Source organism: Rhinolophus hipposideros (genome assembly GCF_964194185.1).
Source record: "Rhinolophus hipposideros genome assembly, chromosome: 19".
Lineage (NCBI taxonomy): Eukaryota > Metazoa > Chordata > Mammalia > Chiroptera > Rhinolophidae > Rhinolophus > Rhinolophus hipposideros.
The window spans coordinates 30,469,694-30,481,920 of record NC_138065.1 but is presented as its reverse complement, the minus strand read 5'-3'; the positions used below and the strand labels follow the sequence as shown (position 1 = coordinate 30,481,920).

General features: G+C 54.3%; 1 protein-coding gene across 2 annotated transcripts in view; it reads right to left on the bottom strand.

Moving 5' to 3' along the window:
• Window positions 1-9,865, bottom strand: part of CNTN2 (contactin 2) — a 33,328-nt gene extending 23,463 nt beyond the window's left edge. The window contains exons 1-2 of one of the 2 annotated variants that reach the window (XM_081025322.1): window positions 9,646-9,865; window positions 681-806 (exon numbers count right to left, since the gene is read on the bottom strand). In XM_081025322.1, the coding sequence (XP_080881448.1) occupies window positions 681-806; window positions 9,646-9,862 (343 nt within the window). In that variant the 5' untranslated portion in view covers window positions 9,863-9,865. The remainder of the gene's footprint in view (window positions 1-680; window positions 807-9,645) is intronic. The other variant, XM_081025321.1, reaches the window with a different exon arrangement.
• Window positions 9,866-12,227: the final 2,362 nt, after the last annotated feature.

The window sequence follows — 12,227 nt, the reverse complement described above, 5'->3', positions numbered from 1 at the left end:
CCACCTCAGAGCACCCCGGCAGGAGAGCCTTTGCTTGAGTCCCTTTTGCCTTTTGCCTGGGCCACCCGGTGCTCTGCCTCTGCTCTTCCCAGATCCTGTTTCACATTTACTCCCTCTGCCAGGCTGCAGAAGAACTGTCCCAGAGCTTTGTGGTACTGGTCCCTGCCTCCTCATGGGACCCTAGAACAGTACTACCCAACAGAGCTTTCTGTGACAATGGAAATGTTCTGTAATCTGTTCTGTGCCATGTGGCTATTAGCCCTTGAAATCTGGCTAGTATTACCGAGGGACTGATTTTAAAATTTACTTTATCTTAGTTTTAATTGTCCCTTGGTTATTGGCTACATACTGGACAGAGCACACTTAGAGGCAACTCCTGGCAGATAGTGTGGAGATCTGGTTGTACCAATAATCTTGCTGGGTGACCCAGGGAAAGCCGCTCACCTTCTCTGATCATGTTTCTTTCATCTATAATAAGGCAAAGACTCAGTCCCTCTCTAATCTCAAAGGGAAGGTAAGATCCACAAACAGGAAAATTTTGGCCAGGAAATGGCCTCAGAAATGTAAATGCTATAGCAATGCAGAGTCAGTAATTTCTTCAATCATCAGCAAAATAATAGCAATGGTATAATGATACAACCATCCCTGCTGGGTTTCAGAGACCAGATGAACCCCCTTACCTGGAGAAGAGACAAAGACCACAGCCACCACCAGCAGCAGGTGTGACTTCCTCCTGGGGGGTGTCCCCATGGCCGGTGTTCTGGGCAAGAGTGGAGAGTGGAGCCCAGTGGGAGGTTGAGAAGAACCTAGGGAGGCGGAACAGGGGAGGACCCTGAGCTGAGGCTCGCCCCTCCCAGCTGCAGACGTACCCGGGTCTTGCCTGGGAGAGTGCTGGAAAAGCACTCATCCTTTCCAGGGCCCCAGGGGAAGGGGCGTGGCTATTACCAAGGAGCTTCCCCCCATCTCTCCCCTCCCCAACCTCCCCCCCCACCCCAGTGCTGAATGCCTCCTACAGGCCCCCTGGGAGTCTGGCTCTGCCCTGCAACCTATCCCCTACCCTTCCACCCAGCAGCCAGCAGGGTGCTGCTCAGGAAGTGAAGCAGTGACTAATTGGGAGTCAAGGACCACCTGCTCACTCACCGATAATAGCTCTTGGTGTGGGTCTGGAGGAGAACAGGGCCTGGGGCTGGGTTTGGGGAACTAGTAACATCTTCTTCTAGCAATGGAGGCCCAATTCTCCTGCCCCTCCCAGACAGGCCTTTGGGGCTGAAACAGTTAACGCAGCTCCCAGAGAAGCCTCCCTCTTGCACAGAGATGGGTAGACTTGGTTAAATCTGAGAAGCTCTGGAGAACCTGTTCCTTGGGGTGGGGGGCAAAGACAGCAAGTCAGAGCCCCCTCTGTCAGTCTGTCAGATGGAGGTCTCATCTTTAGAAGCAAGGGCAGGACCAGGTTTTCCATCTACTCCCCATGTCCGGGGGACTTTCTGAGATCAGGGGGGAATGCGGGATCTTAGGGCCCTGCTTTCCAGTTATTTGGGTGAGACTGGCTCACTGGGCTCCCAAGGCTCCCTGTCAGAGCTGCCATAGGGAGCCAGATAACGCAGCTGCAGATTCTGCTTCTCTGCCCTGCCTGCTGGCTTTGCAGATACCTAAGAGCAGGGGGATGGGGTCTGGGGCTCAGTTGAGAGAGCCTGGCTGGGGGCTCTTCCACTAACTCGCTGCAAGACCCATGCCATCTCTGGATCTCAGTGTCCCCATCTGTAGAATGGGTGCTCTCTAAGTCCCTTCCAGCTCTGAGAGTGCAGGGCTGCTGAGGGCCTGGGAATGTGTCCCCTGGATGAGGGCGGGGAATGGGAGAAGGCAGACTGCAGATGACCTGAGATTCTATGTGGGGTCAGTGCAGGGTCTGAAAACCAATGCAAGCTCAGAATGTCCCAGTCTTCATGCTTCATTCTCTTGGAAAGAAAGTCCCCCAAACCTTTTAAACCTCAATGGTCGATCATCCCACAATCTTTTCCTGCCTCGTTAATAGCTGGCACCTGAGGAAGCTGGGAGGAAGGAGGGGAACTGGCCCCAGAGCCTGTCATGGAGAATGTAGGCTGAGCGTGTAGGGTGGGGTGGGGGGAGTGTGTGAAGAGATAGTACTCCCTCTCCCACCCCAACTCATATTCACTTCCCTTTGTCAGGAAAGGGGGCGCGGGGGGTGGGGTGGGTGGGGGCACCTATCCCTGACTACCTGCCCCTCCCTGTCCTTGACACTTTCAATTCCAGAATGGAACCTGGAAATTTGGACTTCCAGTCCCTGTGACATTCCCCCAACACCCCTATCTCTGTGTCTTTACTATGTGCCTCCGCTCCCTTACAATGCCCTTCCTAGACAAGGCACACTCATCCCTCGCTGCCCCATTTGGATCTCACCCCTCCAGGAAGCCCCTAAGATGTCCCATGTGCACACAGTTAGAATTCAGCTCTGTTCTTGACCGCACCTGTGGTGCCCTGCCCACAGAGGTACGTCTGCCTCTAAAGAAGGTTGTGAACTCCCCAAAGGGAGAGACCATGTCTCTTTCATCTTGGTATCACGTGTACCTGGTAAAGCTCCTTTTTTGGCACATTTAACTGTTTGAGGACAGCTGTGTTCTGTGCCTCCAGGAGCCAGTGGACATACCCTGTCACACTTACCCTCAGACAGTGGCACTCAATAGACAGCTGCTCGGTTTGACCAGTCTTCAGTGCTCCCCACAGCAAACACATGCACTCTTCTCACCCTCACACACTCTCACATATTCTCACACACACACACTTCCTCTCTCACACTCATCTTCACACACTCACTCTTTCACACACATTCTCACATACACACTTAGGTGTCTAGGGTCTGCATAGTGTTCAGTGATGGGAAAATCTGGAAGTATAGCCTTGGGTGCTACAGGAATGCAGGAAGCTTTCCTCACAGGGCCACTTGGGCTCTGTGAATGTCTCAGGCTTTGACAGGGCTCAGCTCCTAACAGCTCTGTGAACTTGGACAAGGTATTCCCCTTGGGGGAGCCTCAGTTTTCTCATCTGCAAAGTGGAGATCATGGCACTTACTTTGCAGAGGTATTCTGAATGTTCCATGAGGTAGTGGAGTGCCCTACAGTGGAAGTCTTGGGGTCATGGGGGATGGGACAAAGAGAGGATGGAGCTGCAGACCACTTCCCCACACTAGCGAGAGCAACTCCACTTACATCTTGCTTTATCTACTGGATTTCTCTAAGAGATTCCCTTTAAAGAAAGGGTCCCACAGTTCCAAAAAGTTTGAAGACGCCCCCTTGTGGTTGGTGTGCCACACCCCGCAGTCTGGCACAGAGAACTGCTCAATCATCGTTTGCTCCCTGCTCTTTGTCTGCCTGCCAGTCCTGGGAGCTTAGTGAAGGGGCAGGGTGCCGACTAGGGAGGAGCTTGGGGCCTAGGCACTTATCCTGAGTGAGCCAGAGCAAAGCGCAGACAGACGACGGGAGGGAAACTCTGGGGCAGGTGTCGCTGCTGCTCCCCAGCAGTGCTGCTAGGGCAGGTGGTTGTGTGCGTGCGTGCACGAGCATGTATGTGATGTTTGTGTATACCTGTGTGTCTATATGTCCCTGTCTGCATGTGAGGTCTGGTCTTTGTGTCTCTATGTATTGCATGTGTCTCTGTGTGCCTGTGTCTGTCCGGTCTTTGTGTGCGTCCAAGTACATGTGCGTGTGCGTGTGCGTGTGTGTGAGTGTGTGTGTCTCCCTGCCTGGCACAGGGCATGAAGACCCAGCCCCTGCTTTGTTTCCCTGTGACCCACCAGGAGGCCTACACCCTGGATCACTCACCTTTATACCACAGTGGTCAGAATTATGTTTTATCACTTACCATAGGTAATTACCATACTTCCTGGATAACCCAATTCCACTGTTTCTCCTAAACTTTAACTTAACCCAGACTTTTATCAGTCACCTCTGGGCTTACAGGCCCTGGACATCCCTGGGGGACAGACCTGCAGCCTGAGAGGAGACATGGGTGTGGAAGAGGTTGGGGGAGGACCTGGGGTCCAGGAGCACCTGGAGTCTCCCTTGGGGAGCATTAGAGATGAGTCAGCCCAATCAGATGTACAACGAGCTCCACTATGAGCCAGGCCTTGTGTAAACACACACACATACACACACACACACACACACACACTCACATAGAGTCTGGGTCAAAGGTTGGAGCTTATTGCCTCCCTGAAGATGAGGCAATTGGCATGCAGTCTTGCCTTGAGTCCATTTTCATTCCAGTATTTATTACCATGTGCCAGGCATTGTGCTAAGCACTGGGGAGACAGTAATAAAACTTGCCTTTTTGGAGCTCCCTGACCAACTGAGTGCCACTGAGGATGTGTTCATGAGCTGCATGGGCCAGTCATCTCCTATACCATCCGCCCTATGACTTATTCTAGAATGCTCAGGATGGAGCAGGTCTTTTTGTCAGGAGCAAGGCTGGAGTGGAGCTGTGCCAGGTCCAGAGCTGGCGCCATGAGCCCTGAGCCAGCCAAGCCTGGCCCAGGCCAGCTGCACTGGTACAGGCGGGCACAGGCTGTCACCATCAGGGGCTGGTCCTGTGAGGCACCAACACATGGGGGTGCAGGCTGCTTGGGGGTTCATGGCTCCAAGGGAAGCTGGCTAAATTGCTGGGCCCAGGAAACAAAGGGCCTGGGGAACAACTGGGAGAGGGAAGGCTGAGAGCTGGACTTCAACACATGACAGGGTTTGCTGGGCTCAGAATCCCTGCACAGAGCCAGTCAAAAAAGGAAAGATACACTCTGCCCAAATGTTACCGCTTGGGATACCCAGCTCCTGGTCCCTGAACCTGTCTCCTCCCAATCCCAGTGGAGATGTGAGCACTGAAGGCAGCTTTCGGATGCCGTGGTAGGAAAGGGGGGAGTTTGGGGTCCAGTTGAGGGCAGAAACTAAGTGATTTATTATGAGCTGACAAGTACTGGAGGAGCCCCTCAGCTCCCCTCCCCACCATCTTCCATCCTGCAGCATAGCACACCGGTTAATAGGGCAGACTCTCAACCAACAAGCCTCTCAACCAACCGGCCTGGCGCTACCAGCTAGTATAACTCTAGTGTAACTAACCAGTATAACTCTTGTTAATACATTCATTACTTAATGTGTCGGAGCCTCAGTCCCCCATCTGCAAAATGGGGATGAGAAGGGTAGTAGCCAGCTCAGGGGACGCTTGTGAGGTCAGCACCATTCCTGGCCCTTAGATAGCACATGGGAAAGATCAGGTCTTCCCAGTGAGGCCCCTCACAGCACTTGCCCACAGGCCTAGCACACGGAGGAACACAGCTGGCCTCAGACACTGGGCTGAGTCAGGCTCACTGCTGCACAGTCACGGACATTCGGGCTGCACTCACATGTGTTTAGGATACTGACAGATTCCCACCATCTCCCTGGGCAGGTGCCTTCCTTCTCTTACACCCCACAGGTACAGTGGGCCCAGGCAAGCCCCAGCAACCACCCCACCCCAGATGAGGGCACAAGGACACACAGAGTCACACCCAGATGCCATGTGTTCAGGAGAGCACCTGGCTAGGACACGCACGTGGGCACTCACAAGCAGGTGCTCCCCCTCTGCCATCCCTGCCTGTGGGGGTCTAAGATGGGAGGGAGACTCTGCCTATGAAAGGAATTGCCATCCGGGATAGGATCACTGTCCTCCAGAACGGTGAACCACTCCACATCCCTCTGGCAGGACGGGGTCTGTGGTGACCTGGTGGGGCCACCTGTCAGGGGGCTAGGAGCTTGTAGGAGGAGGACCATGGTTGAGAGGCCTCGGTTGCCTGGTGCCCTAAGCTGGAGGAGGTCCTGGGGGCAGATTTGGGTGGGGTGGGGACCTCCTTTGGCCCCATGGGGACAGGGGAGCTGTGCAGCTGAGTCTCTTCTCAGCCCCCTTAATGTGCCCCTCCCTCTCCACCCCCAGTTTTTTCTGCAGCCTCTTTGTATTGGCAGCTGGCTCCCTGAGGCTCCAGCCCTGGCACTGTCGTGACCTCTGGGGAGAACTGCGACTCCAAGCCTCAAGGATTTATATGAGCTTTCAGCCTTGGGTCTGACGGAGTCTGACCTGTGATCTGCAGTGCGGAGCCTCTGGCCCTCCTGCCCCTGCCCTCTCCCTTGGAGAGACCCTCAGTAGGAAGTGGACAGAGGGGAGAGACTTGCATCTCGAGAGGAACTGGGATAAGGGGCAAGCACGTTTGGACCCCTAGATTTCCTACTCTCCTGCCTGCTCCGTGTGTGGTATGGAGCAGAAGGAGCCAGGGCTTTGGAAGGAGGGCCCATTTTTGAGACATCAGAAGTAAGAACAATTGTTTCAGTTTGGTTCTGAAGAACTAAATTTGAAGAAACATGCAGAGCAATTTTGCATGTTTCCTCACTCCCGTGGAGAGGAGACTCCTCCCAATTACCAGATAGTTTCCTGCGGGATAGTTCAGAGCCAAGCCTGGTGGGGGTGGGTTTGAATCTGCTCCTCCCTTCAGGCTAGTTTCTGCTCTGGGGTCCAGGGGAACTGCACCTCTTGGCCTGCACTGCAAGAAGGCTGCCTTAGCCAGACACAGGGTAGGGTAGCCTCTTGGTCTATGAGGCTGGCAGACATTGAGAAGATGTGGGCTGGAGCTGGAGGAGACCCAGCAGGTTTCATCTGATGGTGCCCTTTGCGGGAAGGGGGACGTGACGTAGCTCATTAGAAGAGAAGCACACTGAGGTGTGCTTTGGTCTGTATGTGTCCTGAGATGCTGTATGTTTATTTTGGGGGGAGAATATCACACACCTTTGTTTTTGTTTGCATTCTCTTTGGGTAAACAAGGAAACATAGATCATTTTGTAGCAAGAGAACTCATTAAACCCAAGCAAGGATGTCTTTACTCCAGGATGATTACCAACAAGGCAGAGAACCCACAGAAACTCCCATGATGTTCCAGGTTTGCAAAGCCCTAGGGGGAGGCAGGGGGAGTTTGTCCAGAAGGATGAGAGGTAGCCAGCAGGCAGGAGGGAATGAAAAAGATGTCTGTCTTCTTACATATTCCTAGTAACCCCTATCTGTTACCATTTGAAAGAGAATAACCTGAGCCTGGAAGAAATTTACAGGGTCCTCTAGCCCAACCTCTACCTCCTGGCAGGACTGTTTCTAACCTTAGACCTGACCCCAGTTTTCTACAGCCTTTTAGAGTCACTGGAAAGATTGTCTCACCTCAAGGCTCATCTTCCTAGTGAGGAAGTGCCTCCTGCAATCTAATTCCAATCCCTCCAGTTTCCAATCCACAGAGCATATTCTTTGCTCTGGTTCTTCTTTCCCTGAGTATCAACCCCCTCTTGCTCAAGCCCCTGGTTCTGTCCTAGGAATCCCTTCAAAAATACAAATAGCACCCACACACAGGCATAGATTGTCTTTGAGATGCACTTTCTCACAAACATTTGGCTTGAGGACGCTCTGGGGCAGGGATGGAAGACGTGCACCCTCCAAACCACCCCAGAGGAATTGCTTCCCTGTGGCCTTAGAGAAGATGCACTGAGGGCACCCCGTCCCGTGCACTTGCTCCTGAGGAATACATTTGGTCCACCAAAGACAATATGTGCAACCATTTCATTGAACACCATCCGCAGAGACCCATCCCACATGTGTCTTTATTTGAACAGCTGCTGACAGAGAAGGTGCTGGAATGGAGTTACATAAGAAGTGAAATCTGGCAGGGGGAATGGTGTGGGGGTAGGTTGAGGGCTGAAGGTGCAGTACATTTGACCAGGCAAGAAAGCGTGAGGAGAGAGTTTGACCAGGTGGGGAGTAGAGGATGAATAAGAATGAGAGTCACAGAGAAAGTGCGTGCTGAGAGTCATGCTGAGCGCCAGAAAGTCAGGTGGACCTTGGTGACATTGATGTTATGGGCTCAGAGACCCCCTCCCCATCTGTCTCACCTCCTGCCTCCCTTTTGCTGACTGGGGTCTCCTGATAGATCCTACAGGAAATTAGGAGGAACTTTGACCTTGTGGCAAAAACCTGGCTTGAATGTTCCTGCAGCCTGGCTAGAAAGAGTTCACTGATGTGGCCGACCTGCTGTCTCTGAGGGCAGAACGCTGTCTTCTCCAGGCCAGGAGTCAGGGCTCCACCTCCCTGCCCCAACCCCAGGAGCCCAGGTCACACCCCTCTCCCACAGGTACCTCCCCCTTTGCTGCCCTGGGTCCTCAGTGGCTCATCTGGTCTCTCTGAGTGTGACTGAGGCAGAGTGGCTAAGTGGGCTGAGGGTGAGGAGAAGAATCAGACTGCTTCCCAGGAGGTCACGAGGGTACTGACAGACTAGGATACTGGGCGAGTCCTGCTGCCGCCTCCCTCAGAGCAGCAGAAGAAGGATGCTGGCTGGTCTGGGAAGGGTGTTTGGGGGCCCTGGGGAGTCCAGCAGAAAGGAAAGTGTGGTAGGGTCTGACCAGTTGCAGGCTGGACATGGAGTGGGGGGAAGTTAAGGGCAGGTAACTTAGCTCCTGGAAAACCTGTCCTTCTCCAGGGCTGTGGCCATGGACCCACAGCCCATCCCGTCCTGGTCTGTCTGGATTCTCAACCCTCCAAACAACCTTGACTGACAGCTTTTCCTCCCGGGACACAGGCTTGGCCCTCAGTGGTCTGTGGCTGAAGCACCCCTGGCTTTGTACCATGTAGCTCCAGGATTCTCCTTCCACAGGCACTGTCTCCTCTCACCCCCCTTTTTTGCTTCCCAGACCTTGAAGCCCCCCTAAAGAAGGCAGTGGGATTCAGCTCTGGCTGGAGCTGCTTCCCCCACCTCTTGTCTGCATGGTGCTGGGGAGACGGTTGGCCCTGTTTTTCTAGACCCCCTAAACTGTGCCCTTCTCCCTCTCTAGTTCCAGCCCCTTTCCTTACCAGAAAGCCAAACTTCATGCAAATCTTTCTCTCTTGCCGGAGAGGATGAGGGGGAGGGATTTGAGGAGAAGATACGGTTGGGGAAGAGGGAAGGGAATAAAAGGAATTTCAGCCCCTATAGTTCCAGCCACTCTCCCTTAGGGATGTCACTTGCCTCAGTTTCTCCTTCCTGAGTCCCCACTCCTATACATGTCTTTGCCCAAACTTGTGCTCCACTGCCTCCTCTGTGAAACTGAAGCAAGACTTTGCAAAGAGGTCACCCTGCAGAGGTAGACCCAGGGCAACCTCGAGTGGGGGCAGTCAGACTCAATTCCATTCAGGGACGTTTACGGGCAGGCCAGGGCCCAGGGCCTGGCCTCAGGGACTTTCTGGTCCCGGACTGGGGGTCCAGGGCAGGGTCCCTAGCGCTGTCCTCTCTGCAGGCCGTTGCTGCTGTCAGCTGGTGGTGGCTTGAATTCCTGGACACACTGCTGGGGGCCGGCTTCCTGGCCAGGCTCGGCCTGCCAGGGCCCTGCAGGATGCCACCCACATAGCCAGGGCGGAGGGACCTCCAATCCCAGCGGCCACCACCGGCTGGGAGTGAAGTCAGACTGGACCCAGCCAGGTGGCCGGCCGGTTCCCGCCTGCCTCAGCCCCTCCCAAGTTGCAAGGACACTGAGATCTGAGCCCCTTTTCATAACAGCGCCCTGGGGAGCCACTGGGAGGGAGGAAACAAAAGCGGTTGGCACCTACCTGGGGTGAAAGAAGGATGTAGGCTGGGGCAGGCGGGTCTGCCCGAGGTGGTGAGCAGGAGCCAGCAAGCTGCCAGGCCCCTGGGCCGGCCTCCTTTCCTCCCTGCTCCCTCAGCTGCTCGCTGCTGTCCTGTGTGGTGGCGGCAGCTGCGGTGGCGGTGGCGGCGGCGGCGGGTGAGGGCGCTTGTGTGTGTGCGCGCCCGGAGCCACTGCAGCATCTCTGCATCAAGATGTGCTCCTCCCTCTCCCAGGCTCCGCTCACTGGCTGGCTCCGGTCCTCAGCCAACGCTAAGGGGCCCTGGAGATGGCTTCCTTCTGCCCCCCCTCCCACTCCTTTTCTCGTCCTCACCCTCCAGGCTTTACCTCGTTTGCTGTCATGTAAGGACTAGGGAGCAAGCCAGGGCACCATAATGCATGGGCAGCATGGGCAGCACGGGCAGCTCAGCGCTCGGCGCGCTGTCTGGCCTGCCCACTCCCCCATCCCCGCCCAGCCCAGAGCTCAAGGGGCTGCAAAGGCGTGCGGTGCACAGGGGGCAAAAAGTGGCTCTTGCTCTTCAAACCCTGGAGACCCATGAAGCCAAACTCATTGTTTCCCCAGAAATCTCCTATTGGAGGAAGGGATGCAAACCAGAAATCCCCAGCTTGTTGTGGGAGGCAAGTGGCATGGAGGGGCTCCTTCCTTGGCCCACCCCCACAGGTTCACTTTATTGTTTCCCTTCCTTATAAAAGTAACACAGCTCTTTGTCAAAATATCCACCCATTAGAGGACATTTAAAAATAGTAAAAGTCCCTTAACAAATTTGAGTTACATGCCTTTAGGTTTATTATTTTCATGTATATAATTACATGGCTTATTAATATTGTTTTATGAAAGTGGATCACAAATCATGATTTGCAGAATATTTTTTAACTATAATAGATCTTGGACACCTTTCCATATCAGTACTCATGGATCCAATCCTGTTTTTAATCAGCCAGCAGTGTGATTCATGAAAAGCTCACTTGATTGGGGTCTGAATGCCTGAGGAGTAAGCTGGGCTCTGCTACTGACCGACGGGCTGTGTGTGCCGGGCTAAGTACCCGGTCCTCTCTGAGCCTCACTTGGAAACTGAAGAGGTTAATGATGGCCAATTCCCTGCCCGCTCGGAGATTCTAGGTACTCACCCAGGTTGGTAATATCTCTCCTGTCATGGGGAGAGGGCTGTGACCAGAAAGGCTGGGGCCTGGAGATAGAGGGACCAGCCATCTGCGGCAGCAGTCAGCCCCATCAGGCTGTCACTGTTGTCTCACCCCCCTCTGGTCCACCTGCTGTCCAGCTCACACAGGCAAGACCAGTGAGTGGTCCAGATGCTGAAACAGCTGGCAGGGCCAGGCTAGCCTCAGAGTTTTAAATGGCTGTACCTGTCAAGCCTGGAGCGCTGCAATGTGTCATCCTGAGTGTAGCGGGGCACAAGGTTTTGGGACAATCCTGGCCCGAGTGGGAAGGCCTGGAAAAGGAGGAGATGTGGTGTGAGGGAGGTTTCGCTGCCCAGCCTCCAAGGCCCGGAATGCCTGCCCAAGTCCGATATGGCCTCCCCTCCGTCCTGCCACTCCCCTCTTGAAGGGCGTTCCCAACTCTGGAGACAGTCTGCTTTGTTTCAGATGGAGAGACATCTGATTGTGCCCCCATGTCTTGCACGACTTGGCATGCCTCTGTGCAAATCCCTTCTAGGTACCTTCCATTTCCTGCCTCCTCTGCCCACAATGTCCTTTTCTGTCTGTCTTCCTGTGGGGCTGGCACGTGGGTCCTGAGCTCCTGAGGTGAGCCGTGCCCTCTGACACCACCCAGGTCAGCCCAGGCTCTGCAAAGAGGGCTTCGAGTTCTCTCCAAGCAGAAAACGGCTACCAGGAGACCGGGTGGCATGTCTGCTGCCATCAGGCTACTGGTCAGGGGATTGGCTGACTCAGGGGCCAAGGCTCTGGAAATGCAAGGATTCCTTTAGATTGGGGTGTCCAAACTTTTTTCAACGTTTTTCACCAAGGGCCATATGCGGTAAAATACACAAACAGCCGGGCCACTCACTCGAGGTGAAGTACGTATTGCCTCACCTGGTTTATTTAAGTAAACTAAGCATATTTTTGGAATTTGCTGCGGGCCGATTAACAATGGGTTGCAGACCGCAGTTGGCCCGCGGGCCGCAGTTTGGACACCCCTGCTTTAGATGGAGACAGCTGTCTTTGTGACTGTTTTCAGACAGCTGCTGCCCTTGTAGTGGGGGCTGGGTCCTTGGCGAGGCCCCAGTTCCCTCCCCATGAGTGCAGGTGACTTGGATCCCAAGGAGTCTCTCAGATCCCTCTGCAAGCTGGTTGCCCTGCACCAGGTGGGCTCCAGCAGCCACAGGAAGTGAAAATGAGAGCACTTACTAAGCCTAGGCTTGCATTTGGGGAGCCATTTGCTAAAGTTTCATCTTCTCACCTGTCTGCAGTTTTCACCTGAGCCTGATATAGATGAATTTTGGGGGTTCTTGGGGATCATCCATCACTGCCAGCCTCTAAGGTGCTCCTGCTTCTGACAAGAGAGTGGGTGGGTGTTTAGGGCTCCGG